This window comes from Podarcis melisellensis (assembly GCF_964234715.1).
Source record: "Podarcis melisellensis genome assembly, chromosome: 15".
Taxonomy (NCBI): Eukaryota; Metazoa; Chordata; class Lepidosauria; order Squamata; family Lacertidae; genus Podarcis; species Podarcis melisellensis.
Genome location: NC_138532.1, coordinates 38,208,508 through 38,227,711, shown reverse-complemented (window position 1 = coordinate 38,227,711; position 19,204 = coordinate 38,208,508). Strand labels below are relative to the sequence as shown.

At 46.9% G+C, this 19,204-nt stretch overlaps 1 protein-coding gene across 6 annotated transcripts in view; it reads right to left on the bottom strand.

Annotated features, from left to right (window-relative positions):
* ACACA (acetyl-CoA carboxylase alpha) overlaps nucleotides 1-19,204 on the bottom strand; it is a 173,759-nt gene that overhangs the window by 52,098 nt on the left and 102,457 nt on the right. For all 6 annotated transcript variants that reach the window (XM_081890126.1, XM_081890128.1, XM_081890127.1 and 3 more), the window contains 4 exons: nucleotides 10,379-10,648; nucleotides 9,420-9,517; nucleotides 8,804-8,924; nucleotides 7,524-7,634 (listed from right to left, as the gene is read on the bottom strand). In XM_081890126.1, coding sequence (XP_081746252.1) covers nucleotides 7,524-7,634; nucleotides 8,804-8,924; nucleotides 9,420-9,517; nucleotides 10,379-10,648 — 600 coding nt within the window. The remainder of the gene's footprint in view (nucleotides 1-7,523; nucleotides 7,635-8,803; nucleotides 8,925-9,419; nucleotides 9,518-10,378; nucleotides 10,649-19,204) is intronic.

Here is a 19,204-nt window from a genome sequence, read left to right as displayed (position 1 = left end):
TACTTTGATCTCGTTTGCCAGGAGAAGAGACATCGGGAGCAGATCCTGCAACCCACTTGACGCGAGCCTTGGCACGAACCACCGGTTCAAAGCCAGAACTAAATCATGGAAGGTCCTTGCAGAAAAGTCAAGAGACTTTGCAGGGGTATTCCAAACACAGAAGGCAGCAATGTGCCGAATTCCTCAGAAAACCCTTTAAAGGCCTGAAGAACTTAGGCCCCAGATATCTGAAAGGCTGTCTCCTTCCCCGCAGACCCTTTCAGATCAGCAGAGGGGAGGCCCTCCTGGTAATTTCATCTTCCTTAACCTGTGGCAGCCCACAAGATGTGGGCTGGTGCCTTTTTTGTCATTTATGAAGGCACACAGCTTTACTTTCCCCTTTGACACCTGAGATATATATATGTTTTAGGACCCACCATATTCTTTTGACTTAAATTTGTTTTAAAGGACTTTAAAGTTGTGTTTGGGGGATAGCTGCGACTTGCCCTTGGACCTCATGGTGAAGGTGGTCCATAAATTGAATAATTAATAAGGATGGGAATAATTTTTAAAAGCCTGTTCTTACGTTCCAACGATCTGAGCGGTGTTGGCAAAACAACTTTCGTAAAATGGGTACTCTGCATGTTTTTGGTGGAGGGATTTAAAGCTGTATTTCGTTCTTTAGCAAGATATTTTATCTGCTTAATAAAAAAAAATGTATGGGCAGTTTACATAAAACCATATCAAATATTCATTTAAAAAAGAAATAAAAGCAGACTTTAAAAACAGTAGACGTAATCATCAAATATAGATAAAACCAACATATTCTTTTTTTAAAAAAATGACCGTGCATAATAAAATTAAACGTCGGGGAAGGCTTGCCTAAACAAAATACGTTTTTAACAGGCATCAAAAACAGTACAGTGAAAGTGCTTACTCAGTATCAAGGGGCAGGGAGTTCCAGTGAACAGGTGCTTGCCACACTAAAAAGACTGATTTCTTGTGAGTGCAGAACAAACATGATGTGGCATTTACTTTTCAAAAATTAACCAGCAGAGATTACTTGCTTCTTTGCATTCTACCTCCAGCAAAAATGGAACCAAGTGAAACCTGCATGCTTGTGAATTCCAGCAGCACGACAGAAAGGCGCCAGATCTCACTCTGACCAGCATTGTGTTAAACCAAATGATGTGTGCTATGTGTTATGTCTAAATTGGGAGGGTTGCAAGGGAGATTTGGTCAGAAAGTTGCCGGGGTGGGGGTGGGGGGTGGGTTTAAATAAATTTAAAAAATACGAAAAGCCTCTGCCTCAGCAAAAGTTTCCATTAAAATTTTAGACAAACGATCTCCGCCTCCTTCTCCCCCTCCTTCCCTTGCCCGTTCTCACTGCCTGTCCCCCCCCCCGCCCCCCACTTCCCACATTCTGCCTGGGGGCGCCATGCTATTTCTATGCAAATAACAACCTCGTGGTTTAGATCTTATTATATCCACCGGAGCTGCAGTGACGCGACCCGAGACTTGTGCGAGAGAGGTAGGCAGAGGAGAGAGAGGGGGAGAGAGACAAGATAGAGTGGATGTTCAGCGAAGTGTGAAAAAATATTGTCAGGAGTGAGCAGCAAGAACACACACACACATACACACACACAAACTATTGCTGGGATAACGTGTTTATTTCAGAGCCTCTCCTTCTCTCTCTCTCTCTCTCTTTCTCTCTCTCCTCATGTGCACACCGTCATCTTTTAAAATTCATTGGGCATCAGGCGATCATGCGCCATCCATCTGCCATCACTGTTCCATTTGCATTTCATGCCTCCTGGCTTTTGATGTGCTGATACTTTGATGCAGTTGGGAGACGAGCATTATCATTATTTCAATTTTCAGCCGGGAGGGGCTGGGTGGGAGAGAGAGGGATGAGGGTCAACAGGCTTGATGCAGTGCACCCACAGAGACAACACAGAGAGAGGGGAAGAGAAGCTTGTGAGACACAGACAGGCCTGGTTAGACTCCTCCATGAGCCCCACGGATGCTCAATGGGAAAGACAAAGGGTGGGGTGGAGGTTACGAGTCACGCTGTCCGGGGATCCCAATACCACCCGGCTTGGCAACCTTTATATGAGGGCTAGGGAAACTGGTCTCCCTCCAGATGTTGCTGGACTACAGCTCCCATCATCCCCAGCTGAGCTGATGGGAGATCCACACCATCCATTTAGAGCGCATTCAGTGTACATTTGAAAAGCACATTGCTTCCCACTCAAAACCCTGGGATGTGTAGTTTGTTAGGAATGCTAAGGATTATAGCTCTGTGAAGGGGAACTACAGTTCGGGGTGGGGGGGTCATGCACGTTGAATGTGCTTTAAATGTATGCTGTGGATCTGCCCCCCCCCCAAGTCCAACAAGACCTGTAGGTTCTCTACCTAGTTAATAGGAACGAATGAAGCAGCAAGGCATGGCTAAAAGGGACGGATTGTGTGCCATTTTAATGTCCTATACAGATCTTTGTGCTTCTTCCAAGTCCACTGTTCTCCCCTCTTCCAGCTCACATTAACTCCGGATCTCATGACCTTCAATTTCCACTCCCAATCTTACTCTTCAACTTGGAAATTCAAATTTGGAGCACAGAAGATTATCACGTAAAACTGTGATCCTGCATTGCCAGTGTAGCACAGTGGTTAGAGTGTGGCACCAGGACCTGGTAGACCAGGATTCAAATCCCTGCTCAGTCATGAAACTCACTGGAAGGGAGCCATGTTTGCCACCATCTTGTGCTGTTATTCTTGGAGAACAGGTGGAATATAAATGTAAAAATAATCTCCTATATATTTTGGAAAGTGGTCCAGTCTACTTGTTCTCTGTGTGTCCGGATGCCCCTCAATATATCACCACCAAATTCAACAGGAGGATTCCTGAGGTGTGGGTGGTGGTCTTTGTCAATGTTGGATACTGATCACCATTCTGATTCAAGATGGTGGCCTGAAACATGACTTCTGTGTAACTTTGTCCACTTTTTGGTATAGGTTCAGAAGCCTCTCCAGATATCGCTGCCAAACTCGGAGCAAGGGTGCCCAAAGTGGGGCAGCAGAATTCATCCCAATTTGGACACGGGCGCCATTTTGAATAAAAATGGCGGACTAAAACGTCACCTTGGCGTGACTTTGGTTTCTAAAAAAACCTGGGCAACACCAGACACTCCCTACTAAACAAATGAATGTGTATTCAGAGGAGACTTCTTGGTCTTGCCTGGTTCTGTGTGAGGACTCTATTGAGTTGAGATGCTCCAAAGATGGAGAGTCCAATGGCATTCAGAGGGCCCTCACTGGTGCCAATGGGAAACTCCCTAGTTCAGGTGATCCCAGCTGCATCTTTCCCTGCCCCATACCTGATGTGTGATGTCAAGTGTTGGGCAGGAGGGCATATTTTGGGTGAAACGACATCTAGGGCCAAATTAGATCCACGGACCAAAGGTTCCCCACCAATGAAATGCAGCAAGAGAAACTGAAAAAAAGAAGATTTGCTATAACACACACAAACACACACACACACACACGTACAGATTAGGGAACTTCCACCCAACATTAAAAAATAATAATAATAAGATAAAGCAAGCCAAACTTTAAGATTGGAAAAATGAGAAATTGAGAGAAACCGACCTATTTGCCTGCCCCTCACTGTTACTTGGTGAGGGAGGCCCTCTTTACTCTTCTGCCTCAGGCAGCAAAATGTTTTGAGACTGTGCCCTGGATAACCATAGCCAATTTTTTCACCACCCTCACTTCGACGCCCCATGTCCCTGACACCATCTCTGTGGCTGCATGCAATTACATTATGGGGCTATTTATTTTCTTTGCATTGCAGAGGGCGGCTTATAACAATTCAAAATTGCAATCATATGTAATTAAACCTACATTGATACATGGAGGAGAGAGAATATTGTGGTGAGGGAGGACCACCTCAGATTATGGTCATCCATGGGGGGGGGGGGTTGAACCATAATTCCTAGATTCCTAGCCTTCATTTTTTTAAAAAACAAACAAACCTTCCCAGCATTTGCAGAACCTATGAGGCAAAATGTACAGACATAATTCTTCTTGTTGTTGTTTTTTTTTTACTGAAAAACTATCCTGCAGCCCCTTTCAGTACAGCCATACCTCAGGTTACAGCCACTTCAGGTTGCATTTTTGCGGGTTACTGACCACCGAAACCTGGAAGTACTGGAACGGGTTACTTCCGGGTTTCGGCAGTCGTGCATGCGCAGAAATGCTAAATTGTGCTTTGCGCATGCGCAAAAGCGCCAAATCCCAACCTGTGCATGCGCAGACACGGGTTGCGAATGTGCATCCTGCGCAGATCACGTTCGCAACCCAAGCATCCACGATATTCCACTTGTCCCCTGAAAAATAATGTCCTGACTCTCTTGCGATATTCCCTGGGTCTGCTGCCCAAAATCCTTTAACTGGTGCTGCTAAGGCTCACACCTGGGTCCTGACACATGCAACTGGCCCGATGCCAAGCAACGCTCTCCAATACCCCACCCCAATTACCTAAGTGGCAAGCATGCTTGCTTGTGTGTGCGTAAGACTGTGCTGATGTTCCAAAAGCCACAATTTTTCAAGTGCTCAGGTTAGCTGTTTGCAAGAGGGCTGAAGAACAGGCCTCCCAATGCACCTCGGACACCACGACAGTAATGGCAGCACCTGCCAGCCTGCATGCCACCACTAGGCTGCAAATCTCTGGGATTAGATTGCTGCCCAAAGGGGAGGGGGGGAATAAAAAAGTGACATCTCTTCCTCGATCCCCCCTGCCACCACCGCTTTCTCTCTCCCTCTCCCTCCCTCTGTCCGTAACTCAAGGGCAAATTGTTTCTCTCTTCTGCACACAAGAAGCAACCTCTCAAGCATAAATCTCAAACAGCTGCTGCCTGGGTGGTGCGGGTGATTTAAGAGCCTCGGCCTTTGACTCCTGCTTCCAACCCTGTTTAAAATCTAAAGTGGGATGGGTTTGGGGTTGGGGCAATTTGGTCCCCAGAGGACAATTCATTCAGGTGCACACAGCAGGCAGGCCTCGAAAAAGCTGGTCCCTCTCCCCCCCCCCCCCCAATCTCCTCTGCTCTTTTGCTTCTTAGGGAAGGGGAGTTATGCTGGAGAAAGAGTAACTGCAGAGCCAGCAGGGAAAGGCACACAGGCCTAAATTAATGCAATCATGGCTTGGGGTTGCACAACGGCGACATTCACTTGTTAGCTTTGCTCCCATCACTCCTTTACTTTAGAGCCAGGCTGGGGGATTTCAGGCTTCAAGGGACAGAAGGGGGTGGGGTGCAAAAACTAGCCTCCTACACAAAGGTAAACTTGACATGTGTCACTCTGCCCACTCTTGCCTCTGGCTCCACCCACCACTAGAATGTGGCCCCTGGAAAGTTGTCTGGAAGGGAATGTGGCCCCCAGGATGAAAAAATGTACCCCACCCTTACTATAGGGTGGGAAACATTACTGAATTTTGTCTGAGTCAGGGCAGCATAGGAGCCAACTCTTAGGGGCCGAGGTCCCTTTGCCCCCCCATAAAATATTTGAGGGGCTGCCCCCCCCAGTTGATGGGCATTGCCATTCAAGTGGTGTATGTCTTGTGATGGATGATGCAAGGCAGGGCTTACCTGGGCCCCCCTAATATTTTGTGCACCCCTGCTGGGCAGTATACGGGGTTTCAAGCCCACCTATTTTATCTTCCCAACCTATTCAGCAGGACAGGAAAGACTGAGAGAAGAGTTACTTCATGGCTGAGCATGGATTTGAACCCATGTGTTTTATGTTCTATTCTGATGCTCTAACTTGGATTTTCCCAAGCTGGTGTCCTCCAAGTTCCATCTTCCCTGGCCAGGTTGGCTGGGGCTGACGGGAGTTGTAGTCAAAAACATCTGGAGGGTGCTAGGTTGGGGAAGTCTGCCCTAACCACAACGCCAACTTGCCAGTTATGGTAAAATGAAACCACAGCATTAACAAGCATCTACATAGTGCTTTTCCCAAATGCTAAAGTGCTTTCTGCTAAACACAATGCTCATTAATCCTTACAAATCTACCCTGTGAGATTAGCATTGTTCTCCCCCATTTTGGAAGCAAGAAAATTGTCTAGCTGAAAGCTTTCTAGTGATTTCATGGCAGAGGTAAGCTTTTACTCCTGAATTCCTTGGCATGTAGCTCACTTTCATCATCATTTTTTGGGAGGAGTTTCCAAAATGTTGATGAAAAGTAGGAGAGAGACAGATTTCGTGAGTCAATGTGCTAAAATGTATCCTGCTCTAAACTAGACTGGTTCGCCAAAAACTAGCCAGGATGTTGCTGCTGTGCAAAGGAGGTCAGGCATTTACTCAGGTGATACTGCCACCTTTGGCAGCAAAGTAAACAGGCCAGTGTGAGGTTAATTCTTCAGGCGCCTGCTTCCATGGGAGGTCTGGAGAGTGGGGAAAAAGAGAGAACCGGCCTTTTCACTGGTGGCTCCCCATTTGTGCCATGCTCTCCCCAGTGATGGTTGCCTGGAGCCATTACTATATCTCTTCAGGTACCAGGCAAAAACCTTCCTTTTAAACCAAGCCTTTGGCTTTTAACAATCTATGACCTTTTACAGTAGGTGGGATGTTTTAATGCTCCAGTGTTAATGTATGTATGTTAAGGGGGTTTTGTAAGTTGTTTTCTTCTGTAAGTCACGGCAAAAAAGTGACCAATAAATCTAATAAATAATAAGAGTAATTCCTCCAGTGCATGCTAACTGGGAGGAGTGGGAAAGTCCCATGTAGTTGCCTCTGACCTCTAAAGCCAAGGGGTCATCAACCAGTGTGCACCAGCATCCCCCATGGTGCCTATAAAAGGTCTCAGTAAATAGCCCCTCAAAAATCCACAATGCACAACAGCCTATTTGCTCTTCCAGATCAGTTCTTGTTTGCACTGGCTCAGACTCTCCCACAGCAGCCATCATGTAGCTGGAGCCCGTGGGACTTTGCCAAGCTTCCAAATGTGCCCACTAGCAACCCCCTGCCTTAAGCGTAAATTCCCCAAAGTATCTTAATTAGTATTCTTACAAAATACCCCGGATAAGAGTGCAAGATTTAAATGTTTCAGCAACATGCCCACAACAGTCCACAACAGACAATCCTGGAAACAAAACTTTGCTTTTATTTTGTCATAACAGCACTAAAACCTACTGACTCTTTAAAACATTTTTTGTGCTGCTTTATTATAATCATTCTGCATATATAAGACAAAAAACCCCTGCTTGATTCAACCAATGGGAGGCCTCATCCCATTCAGGTATTGCCCTTCATCGTCCATAGGTAAACAACCCCATTGCTCCCAAGTGGCCTTCAGTGGGCCAAGCCAGACAAGGATCTCCACTGCAAAGTGGTGGCCTTCGCTACACAACAAACTCAGCCAGGCCCGCTAGGCCAAATAAAACAAAGGTACTAGCCAATAAGAGTCCAAAGTACACCAAGCTATGACAAATGATCCCACCGGCGAAACGAAAACTCGTATTTGCAAACGAAAGCAAAAGGGAGACTTACTTTGTTGAGGGCTCCAGCTCCGGTTAGGATGAGATGTGAATTTTCCACTTGGATTGTTCTCTGCCCCAACCGGACAAGGTAAGCCCCGATTCCAATTGCTCGACACGTCACCTGAAGACAGAAATTTGTACCTGTTTCAGTTCCACAGGGCTAGACTGTGTCTCTCTGCAAGCACTGCTCTTTGTCTGGGTCCTGCCAGTAGCATCCTCTGTAGCTGAGCAATCCTGCTGCACCGGGTGCGATCGGATCATTCAGTTACTCCCAGTGCAGACCAAAAGCAGACCTGTCGATTCACAGAGGAAGGAGGCTGCCCACTGGGTCTCCGCGTGAGCTACTCCTTGCCTCCTTCCTCCAAGAGTGGACAATCCTGCTGCATCTCTGCATCGGGAAAACTGGGACCGAAAATGACATCCTCCATCTATACCTCTGCTGTTAAAACCATGTGTTTCTGAGAGGACTTTTTGGGAAGGGAGTGGAGGACTACAAATCAGTAGAGCAACTCTGGATTTGAAACCCTATAATCAAGGATGAGCATTCAGAGGACCGGGGGGTGGAGGTGGGTCAACTACAGCTTCTCACAAGGTGCTAGGATAGCCCGTCCACTCCATCCCAGTGCAAAACACAAACACAATTTTGCACCTCAGCCACTTTCTCCCAAAACTGAGTTACAGGCTCTGTCTAACCCCGTTACCACCAGCCATTGCAAGTGGCCCCATATAATTCTCCCGTTATCTACTTCCATAGCTTATTCCCCTAGCACAGGGCCAGGCCTGCAGGTAAATGTTAAAGAGCAGTCAAGGTGTGTCAAGGAGTGAGCCATAAGAATGTAAGAAGGGGCCTGCTGGATCAATCAGGCAAGTAGCCCTGCTAGTCCAGTGTCCTGTTCTCACTAAGCAGACGCCACCTCTGGAAAGCCTGCAAGCAGGACCCACAGGCAACAGTGCTCTCCCCACCTGTGATTCCCAGCAACTCGTACTCAAGAGGAGGGAATTACTCAGAGGTACTTAGAGAGTGGAAGAGCGAATTCAACAGCTTACTTTGCACCCTGTGAAGAAGCACTCTTGTTTTTTTGTCTGTCCTGAATCTTCCAACATTCAAGCTTCTAGTTCTAGTAACTATAAGAAATGGAGTCATTTGAGCAGTGCCATCGTTAAATGACCCTAGGATACTAAACGACTGGCCCAGAAGCAGCCCAGCCTTTCCACAATCTCTCTACATCACTGCAGGCCTTTTTTGCCATCCCCAAAACACACCGATAAACACACACAACTGTGGATTACCAGGCTGATAGTGATAATCTCTTCATACGCCAGTGATGATTCTCCAGCGATCATGCCAGATCCCCGCAAGTTCTCAGTTCCAAGTCCTTCTTCCTTCCCAATGATATCTGTAATTTTATACCTGGTAGGGCGAACCCCAAGAGAGAGAGAGAGAGAGAGAGAGAGAGAGAGAGAGAGAGAGAGAGAGAGAAAGAAAGAAAGAAAGAAAGAAAGAAAGAAAGAAAGAAAGAAAGAAAGAAAGAAAGAAAGAAAGAAAGAAAGATAGATAGATAGATCACACCTTTATAAAATGTCAGGGCTCTTGGAGAAAAACACTTCCCAGAAGAATCTCCAGTATCTCGAAACCCCAGAAGCTGCTGCCAGTCAGTGTAGACAATACTGGGCTAGATTTACCAACACACTGACTCGGTGTAGGGCAGTTTCCTACGTTCATTAAACTGGGGAAATCCTCTTTTTCTCACAGTGTAAACATAACAGCAACCATCCTCCCAAGCTTGTCAATGCTATACACCTGGCATGCAAAAATGTGGTATGATAAAATGAAGATGTAACGCAAAACAGATTAAAATAAAACCCAGTGTCCATGCTTTAGGAAATAATGAGCGCACACAGTTACCTAGATTCTCCTTCGTCCTCCACATGCTCACAATGCACTGAGTTCAAAGCACTGACTCTCTTATAATCCTGGGGAGTTAGGTAGAGATACTTGAATCCCTGTTTGGGGAAGCGGCAATGGTAGGGTGGGCAGAAGAGAGAAAAGGAGAAGAAATGAAAACCCCATCAGAGAAGTTCCTTCGTTCTCACACCAAACCCACATTAGTCCAAAACAACGAAAGAGCACAACGTTTTGCAAAGTAAATATGTAAATATAAAAGTAGCAGGATAAATATTTGTACGTGTTAGGTGATAGTGTCCTCTATCAAAGTTGTCCCTTCATACCCCAAACCCTGCTCCCTCTTTTTCCTAACACTGCCCCAACTTCCATTTTATCCTCACCGCAAGCCTGTAGGCAAGTGTGCAGTTAGGGATTTTTGTTAACAATGATTTTATGGGGTGCAGGGGCTCCTCTTGAGAAGGCAGCATGTGCTGCTTCAAAATGTGGTTAGCCAGCCCTACTGCAGTTTGAATCACAGAACTGTCGAATGGGAAGGGACCCCAAGGGTCATCTAGTCAAACCCCATGCAACGCAGGAGGAATATGCAGGTGACCCATACGGGGGGACCAAACCCACAACCTTGGCGTTTTTCAGCACCATGCTCTAGCCACCTGAACTAACTGCCAAACTTCTGCCCTGAAGTCCTACCTTGTCGGTAACGTTGCCTTCTGTGGAAGGTTAGGCTACCACTGCTTTTGACCCAAGGTCGCCCAGTGACCAGGTTTGGGATTTAAACCTTGGTCTGAATCCGAATCTGCTACTCTAACCACTACACCATGCTGGTTTCCTCGGTGCATCAGACACAACTTTCAAAAGCTGCACTCTTTAATTCAAACCTCTTTTCCTCCCATGTAATGGGAGCCTCTACCAACATGGTAGAGACGCTACACACACAGTTCTGGCATGGCCAGAGCCCTTACTTTGTACGGGTCGGCAGGGTCTTCCCAGGCGACGTGGAACATGTGGCGGATCTCCTCGGCCAATCCGATCCTGGCGCCGCTGTTGGCTGCCACGTAGATCCGGGGGATGCCCAGCTGCCGAGCCAGTTCCGATGCCCGAAGGAAGAGCAGGTCTTCTTGGGGCCCAAAGGACCCGATCCGGTAGGTGATGTCATTGCTAATGACGATGATGTCCCTCCCATCTGGATACTCGGGGCTCTTGAGAGTCATTCGCCAGGCCACCATGCCAATCTGCAATCGAGAGAGGCTATTAGTATATATATATTTTAAATCTTCATCACCATCATGACTTATCATGAACATAGGAAGCTGCCTTATCCAGAGTCCACCTAGCTCAGCACCATCAACACTTGACCAGCAGCAACTCTTGAGGCTTTCAGGCAGGGGGTCTCTTCCAACCTTACCTGGAAATGCTGGTGATTCAACCTGGAGCCTCCTGCCTGCTCTACTGCTGAACTGTGAATCTTCGTGAGCCATTGGTATACTTCTACCCTGCCTTGCAGCACTCCCATTTTATTCTCAGAAGAGCCCTGTGCAAAGCCAGGCTTCTGGGACAAAGTCACCCAGACAAGTTCAAGTTCAATCTTTATTACAGTCAAATACCAGACAAGAGAAATAACAATAACAACACATATGACTACATCAGCACCGAGGGGCAGAAGCAATACACAAAACCCCAAATTCCATATGTATGTTAGTTATTTACATTGAAAGTAACACCCTAGCAGCTGAAGTGTGTGATACCCAGGCAGTGTCTTTCTTGGCCAAGTGGGTATTTGAACCTGGGATTTTCCAGTCCTGGCCTCAACCACGACCTTCCACCCCTTCTTCCCCCAGGAAAGACCAGCCTGCTTAAGAGGCAATCTTCTCCTGATGGGGCTTATTCCCAGGAAAGCAGGCGGAGCGTTGCAACCTAAAGTTCTAATCCAAAGCACACTTAAGTCATGTCAGTCCAATGGAACTGGGTAGGAAGAAAGGAAGCGTCCTCATGCTGTGCCAGACCATTGGGTCCACCTAGTTCAGGGTGGTCTACATGGATTGGAAGGGGGTTCAGAACGAAGGCATCCCTAGCCCAACCTGTCCATGCCAGGGATTGAACCTGCCTGCAGAGAAGACGCTCTTCCACAAAGCTACGGTCCTTCCACAAGTGGATGTTTTTAGGATTGCTCTTATGGGGGGTAGGTGGTTCCCAGTGAGGTCTCAGTTTGAAAGAACACTGCTTCTAGAGGAAGTCACCACATCACACCCAGACTATGCTTAGATTAGGTGCGGGTTGCATTTTTCAGACTAAGGGCCACATTCCAACACAGGCAACCTTCTGGGGGCCGCATGCCAGCACTGGGTGGAGCCAGATGGAAAAGTGGGCGGAGCAACAGACATGACTCTTGTGTGTGTGTACAGCAGACTACCCTGCACCGATGCAGATGGCAGAAGCATTTACTTGCACACGTTTCTCTACCCAGGCAGGCATGATCACAGCCTGCTGGCACTTTCCAGCCAGGAAACGGCACTTGAGCGGGACGTGGAACAGAGCCTATGGGTAGCAGGCATGGACACGGAAAGGGGTATGGCCTGGGAAGAGTCCCGAAGGACAGGAAAGAGAAACCTGGAGGACCGCATTCGGCTCCTGGGCCTGCCTTAGTTGTTAGATAAATGGAAGAAGAGGAGGAGCAGCAGCAGGAGAGTTAGGGCTGGCCTCTCTGGAGGAGGCCCCAGTCCAGTCTGTAGCAAACTTCCATTCCGGCTGCAAATATAAGGCACGGTTGCACACGGCTGTTTATTGAGGATTCTGTGCCCCCACAGCGTCCATGTGGGGTGGCATCCTCATCAAAATGCTGTCCTGTGTCATTTAATCCAGATGTGATGTTTTGGTCCAGTGGGGGGGGGGGGGGCGGGAACGGAATCCAATAAATAAATAAATAAAATGCAGAAATGGTAAATATGAATTAAACGGGGATGGGGTAATGGGGCAGGAACACAGGGCGGCATTCTGACGAGGGCAATGTTGTATAAATGTTGCAAAAAGCTTGCGCACACCGGCAGCACCGAGTCCACAATGGAAGTGCCACGTGGAAGTGCCCTTAGGGAGGGGAAAAGGATGCCTGTGTTTCCTCGGATCGGCTCTTGGTCTCTGCCTCCGTGTTGCAAAAAGGGGGAAGCGGGAGGGAGGGGAGGCAGAGGGAGAGCATTTCTTTCTCACTCGAAGATGCAAAGAGTCTAATTTAACTGTTTTTTTGTGTTGGCGAAATGATGTGTGCCACAGGATTTCCATAAGAAGTGGAACCATTATTCTCCTGTAGAAACCCATTTGGCCTGAAAGGTATCACTGGACGGGATGGGGAAAATCAAACCCAATGAATTATTCACGACCTCCGATCAGAAGCAATCATTATTTCTCATGTTCCAAACTGTGATTAGGGTTCTGTGCTGGGATGTCATTTGCCTCCCTAGGTAACAACAGCAGCACGGAATTGCATGTGCAAGGGAGAGGCAGAGAGAGATACATAATACACAGCCTGTATTATGGAGGGGTGTGTGTGTGTGATTTTTCGCACATGTACCCTCTCTCTCGCACACAGATGTATGGGTGAGTGGGTTTGGGGTGGGCACAGAAACACATACATATCACAGATGAAAGGTGACTTATCAGGCACTTAAAATAATATAATGAAGGCTGCAACCTTATGTACAATTGAAACACATGGAAGTCACGCCTAACACCTTTGCATATAATGAAGGCTGCAACCTTATGTACAATTGAAACACATGGAAGTCACGCCTAACACCTTTGCATTGTACACAAAATTTAGTGCATTGGGGTGAGGGACACCCCAATGAGGCATCCCAAATGAATACAATTTAAAATACATATATATTATGCTTCCATCTCACTTTTCCTTCAGGGTGCTCCTAAGAAGAGACAGAACAGACAGAAGGTAGAGAAGGTTCATAATTCCTGCCCCCATCAATGGCCAACCAAATGCACCCAGGAAGTCCACAACCAAGACATGAAGGACAATAATCTGCCCCTGCTGCGACAACTGGTGTTACTACATGCTTGACCTGGAAGTTCCACCAAGCTACTGTGGCCAACAGCCATTGACTGACATATCCTCTATGAATTGGTCTATTTGTGGTTTTGTTAGGCCATAGGCTCACAGAGGCTGAAATGGGACTCCCATGAAGACTAGATCGAAACCTACCATGAGGTGTGTGCATCTAACTAACCAGGTGATGTTTGGGACTCCAATCAGCCCCAGGCTGTCCCTGTATCTAGAATTATCATGTAGCCAGGATGATGGGAGTTGTAGTCCACCGGGAGGACACCAGGTTGGGGGAGGGCTGCTTCAGAACCTCATTCTGCCAAAGGCCACATTACTTGCTTGTGGTCCCACCAGACGGATGACCAGCTCCCTCCATAGACAGGGGAACCTCAGCATTGGGAGCAGCCATTCTTGATCTGACCAAAAGGCCCATCCAGTCCGGCATCTTGTTTCCACAATGGCCCCCCAGCTGCACCCCAGGGAACCCATGAGCAGAACGTGAAGGCTACAGCCTTCTCAACAACTGGTTCTCAGAGAGGTATCATAGCCATCACGGTTGGCAGCCATGGAAAGAGTCCTCAGACAAGAACCCAACGCTGTAATGCAGACATCAAACACACAACACTGCAACTCAGACATCAAAACATGGTTAAAGGATTTATGTATAGTATTTAGACAAGCCACTGTCTGCAATTCCTGCAGGTCAGAAACAGAAACCATATTGCCGCAGACGTGGACGGTACGGTTTTTGCTAACCATGGTGGAGTGTCTGAGCAGACAAACCTTCGCTACAGCTGTTTCTCCATTAATAACCTCCATTAATTTGTATACTCTGCTTGCAAAGCCATCTAAGCTCATGGCTGTTACACTTTAAGGCTGTGGGGTTCCATAGCTCCTTCTGACAGTGAACTCATGCGTCTGTGACAATAGGATGTTGAGAAACCAAGAGAGGGCTATCAGGGGAAGGTGGAGGAGGAAGCTCTAAAGTTTGCAAGAATGCTATATTAATAAAGACCCTGATGTTGGGAAAGATTGAGGGCATAAGGAGAAGGGGACGACAGAGGACGAGATGGCTGGACAGTGTTCTTGAAGCTACCAGCATGAGTCTGACCAAACTGCAGGAGGCAGTGGAAGACAGGAGTGCCTGGAGTGCTCTGGTCCATGGGGTCACGAAGAGTCGGACACGACTACACAGCTAAACAACAACCCCCACAAAAATACCCCCCTCCAAAGAACCCAACAAGGGCTGAGCATGCTCAGTGTCCTCTAACACACAGCTATGGGATGCTGAGCGTAAGTTGGACAAGAAATTGGAGGTAGGCAGACATAATGGCCTTCTCGAGTCTCTTGGAGTTTATGAATTTTCCAGGAGTGGATGGATGGACATTTGACACCCTGAATGATTGTGGTTGCAGGTGCACATTGGGGTATACTGCAGTTATGTTGTGGTGGTGGTTGCAGGTCCAACTTGCAAATGAAATGGTTTCAGAGCATCACATGCCCATTGTCCCTACGTGCTCCTTCACACACCTCAGCTGCCCAGCTTGCTTTGCTCTGACACGCCTCGCCTTGTGTTCTCAAGACCATTCAATCCCCGAGGCCCATTCGCAGAGGCACCCAAACATCTAGCACCTGTGACCATCATGCACAACTCTTCCTAAATAAGCCTTCACCTATTTCTGTCTAGTAAAGACACTTTAATGGCAAGGTGTGCCGGGGAAGAAGATGGTTCAGAAAATGTCTAATTAGAGGATTTCTCTCCCCCCCCTCCAATGTCTCAACCCAAGGCTGCCTTAATGGAAGAATTCTGACACCTAGTGGCAAGTGGGTGAAATATCAGCAGGCTCAAAGATGTGTGTGTTTTAAAGGGCATCTGCAGCAAAGGCTTGCTGTCATTTGCATCGCTCAGGAGGACAAGGAAAATCCTTCAGGAGGGGGGAATCCACTCATCAAGAAACGCATCCTCTTCCTACATTATCAGGAGCTACTTGTTCTGTATCAAGATTATCCCACGCAGGGGCAACCCAGCAAATCACACCTGTACTCCCCATAAAAGATTGCCTGGGAAAAGGTTAATACAAGAGTTATCGACCAATTCAAGATTGTTTGTTGTTGTTGCTGATTAATCATCTGGCTTTGAAATCAATTCATCACATTTAAACTAGCAAGGTACGGCATTCGAGAGGACTTGCTGCAGATATATCCTATATGTACTATTAAACATGAACTTGCTCTCTTTATCACAAACTCACCAATTATTTATTTACCCCAAAATTGTACCAGATACGCAGATAGGAGCATTTGGGAACTCCTCCCAAACAGCCCAATGAGGACTGAGAATACTCGGTGGCATGGACTGCTGAGTGGAGAGGGGTGGAAAAGTCCCCGCACCACCAAAAGAGTGGCAGGTGGGCAGCAAAGAGAGGGGCTCCTCAGTTGTGACCCTTAAAGTGTGAGGAACATTCTCCCAAAGAGGGCTGCCTGTCTCTCTTGCTTCTTATATTTGAAGCAGCAAAAACCTTTTTGTTTACAAGGACCATTTTTGTTTCACTGTTTGCTTTTGTAAGCTGAACATCCAAACAAGAACGAGCCATGATGAGCCCCAAAGTTACAAAACTTGGGGGAACTCTGGCTTGTTTACACTTTGATTTCATGAGAACAAGCACGGATCTGAAACCATGGTTTCAGTTCATGGGTTGTTCACTCTAGCCACAGCTTAAACAAACCAACAACTTGCCAAATTTGGACATTGTGGGTAACTGGTGAATTTAAAACCAGCATTGGAATCTTTCTGGCCTACTTCCCACAGGTGGAAAAGAGAAGGCAGAAGTACATACGTTCACAGCTTGCTTCAGCTAATTCTTGTAGTGCAGGGATAAGGCCTTGCAGATGTTTCTGGACTACAACTCCCAACACCCCTGAGTCCTGCTTGGCTGAGGCTGATTATCATCTGTTAATTCATGGGGCGCCTTTTAAATGCGTATCAAATTGGTTGACAAACGTATTATAAAAACAACACGGAAAATAACATCCAGTAAATTTAAAAGCAATTCAAAGTAAACACCCACGGCAGAGATCCATTCCTCCAAGTGGGAACGCTTGTTGGAACATAAATGCCTTCAATTGTTTCTGGAAAGTGAAGATAGTGGACGCCTGTTGCATTCACAGGACAGAAGAAGTCGCAGTAAAAGCTCTGCTTTGAGCCACTGTGGAGCAGGTGTCTGATATTTGGGGGAACGTGCAGGAGAAACTCCACTACAGAGCGCAGGGATTTATGGCTGGGGCAAGGTGATCTCTCATGTAAACTGGTCCTGAGTGATAGAGGGCTAGAGCATGGGTAGGCAAACTAAGGCCCGGGGGCCGGATCTGGCCAAATCGCCTTATCAATCCGGCCCACAAATTGGTGTGTTTTTACATGAGTAGAATGTGTGCTTTTATTTAAAATGCATCTCTGGGTTATTTGTGGGGCATAGGAATTCATTCATTTTTGGAATTCGTGCATCTCTGGGTTATTTGTGGGGCATAGGAATTTGTTCATTATTTTTTTCAAACTATAGTCCGGCCCCCCACAAGGTCTGAGGGACAGTGGACCGGCCCCCTGCTGAAAAAGTCTGCTGACCCCTGGGCTACAGCGATAGAGGTTGCTGCCAAAACCTTGATCTTGTCCTGTTTGGGTAATGGGAGATGGTGTCTGGGGAGCCACAGATTCCCCACGCCTGCTGTGAATAAATAAATAGCTATCGGAGGAGAAAGCTGTCCAGGGGTGGCGACAAAACCGCTTCAAAAGTAGTTTGAGATGGTCACGTCCAAGCGCAGCCCCTTCACCTGTCAGGTTTCATTTGTCCTTCAGATTATTGACGGCCCAAATGTCTCCCCTCCTCTCCCCCAAATGGATTAGCCACTCACACTTGGAGAATTCAAGCTATTGTTGTGCAACACACACCCCATACACCCCTCCGCCCCGCAAGGCTTTTGGGTAACACAATTGGATACGAAGGACTCAAACCAGAAAAGAAAAACTCATTCCCAGCGGTAGCTAATCCCACCAGGAAACAGCTTCACTGACAACCATTTGCAAAGTTCCCTAAGTGACAGTCGCAGAACAGAAAGGTCGCACTCTGGGAATAAGAAGAAAACTTTCCGCAGCTCTCCCTTAGTGCTCTGAAAATAAACTGCAGAGATATATTCTCAGACAGGATAGAACTTGAATCCAAAGCAGGTTTGAATTAACACTCACTATTGCTTTGGAGACACATATATTCTCTTGATTCAAGAAACCCACAACACTCGGTTTCTCTCACATTGCTGGTTTTTCTTGAGTTTTTAAAGTTGGGATTTCTATGCTCTCTGCAAAGCCATGGCAGTCGTTTCCCAGACTTGGTTGGACTCTGAGCTGTTTGGATGAGAACACGCTTAGAACACAATGTATAGTTCTGGTTGTTTTACCCCAAAAAAGGATACTGTAAACCTGGAAAGGCTTTCCAAAAAGAGCAGCCAAAATGATCAAGGGGTTGGAGCAACTGCCCTAATGAGGAAAGGCCAGAACTTTGCGTGTTTCCTCATTTCAAGAAAAGGCTTTCATATTACTAGAACTCTGGGCCATTCAACAAAGATGAATGTTGGAAGATTCAGGACAGAGCGCATAAACTATGGAATTTGCTTCTTCTACAAGAGGTAGGGGTGGCTCACAACTTGGTTTATTTTTATTTATTTCATGCTATTTTTACGCCTCTTGACTATAAAACAAAACCAAAACTCAAAGCGGTTTACAAAAAGATAAAACGGTAAAATCGAGAAAATTCCACAGCCCTAGTTTAAAGCATAAAAAGTTCAAATACTAAAAAAAAAATCACCTCAACTTTCTAAGCTTCTGGGTAGGCTGGTCCAAACAGCAATGTTTCTTGCAAGCACCGAAAAGAATACAGCGAAGCCGCCTGCTTGGTCTCAATAGGCAGGGAGTTCCAAAGTGTGTAGGCGCTGCCACAGCAAACAATCAAGTTCTTATAAATGTGGAACGGGCATTATGTGGCATTTGTGGTAGTGCCAATTCCACTGATCGAAGCAGATCAAGTGGGCATGTGTGAAGTAAGTTGATCTCATAAGTAAACTGGGCCCAAGGGCTTTATATGCGAATAGCAACACCTTGAACCTGGCCCAGTAGCAAATTGGCATATGTCTGATCGAGAGGGTTCTATGCTGATGAGGCCTCGCATCTGTCAGCAATTGTGCTGCAGCATTCTGCACTAACCACAGCTTCTGAATAAAGCACAATGGAAGCCCCGCATAAAGCACATTGCAGTAATCCAGTCTTGAAGCAACCAACACACAAACTACCGTGGGAAGGATTTCCTGGTCCAGCCACAGCTTTCAATCCAGCCGCAGTTGGTAAAAGGCACTTCTAGTCACGGAGGCTACCTGAGAGCTGGCTCCAGAAGCACCCCAAATTTTTAAAAGAAGAGTAGACAGATTCATGGAGGGTAAGGCTAAACACTGGCTATTGGTCATGATGTGACCAATGTCCTACCTCCACTGTCGGAGACAATGTGAAGGCTGGGAAAGTGGGGAAGAGTGCTGTTGGACTCAGGTTCTGCTTATGGGCTTCCTATTGGCATCTGGTTGGTCACTGAGGGAACAGGATGCTAAACTAGACGGGCTCCTCTTAGGTTCTCAATCCCAATTCATCTGGTCACTTTTGAGAACAGAGTGTTGGACCAGCTTCATCTGCTACCTGGTCCTTTCACCT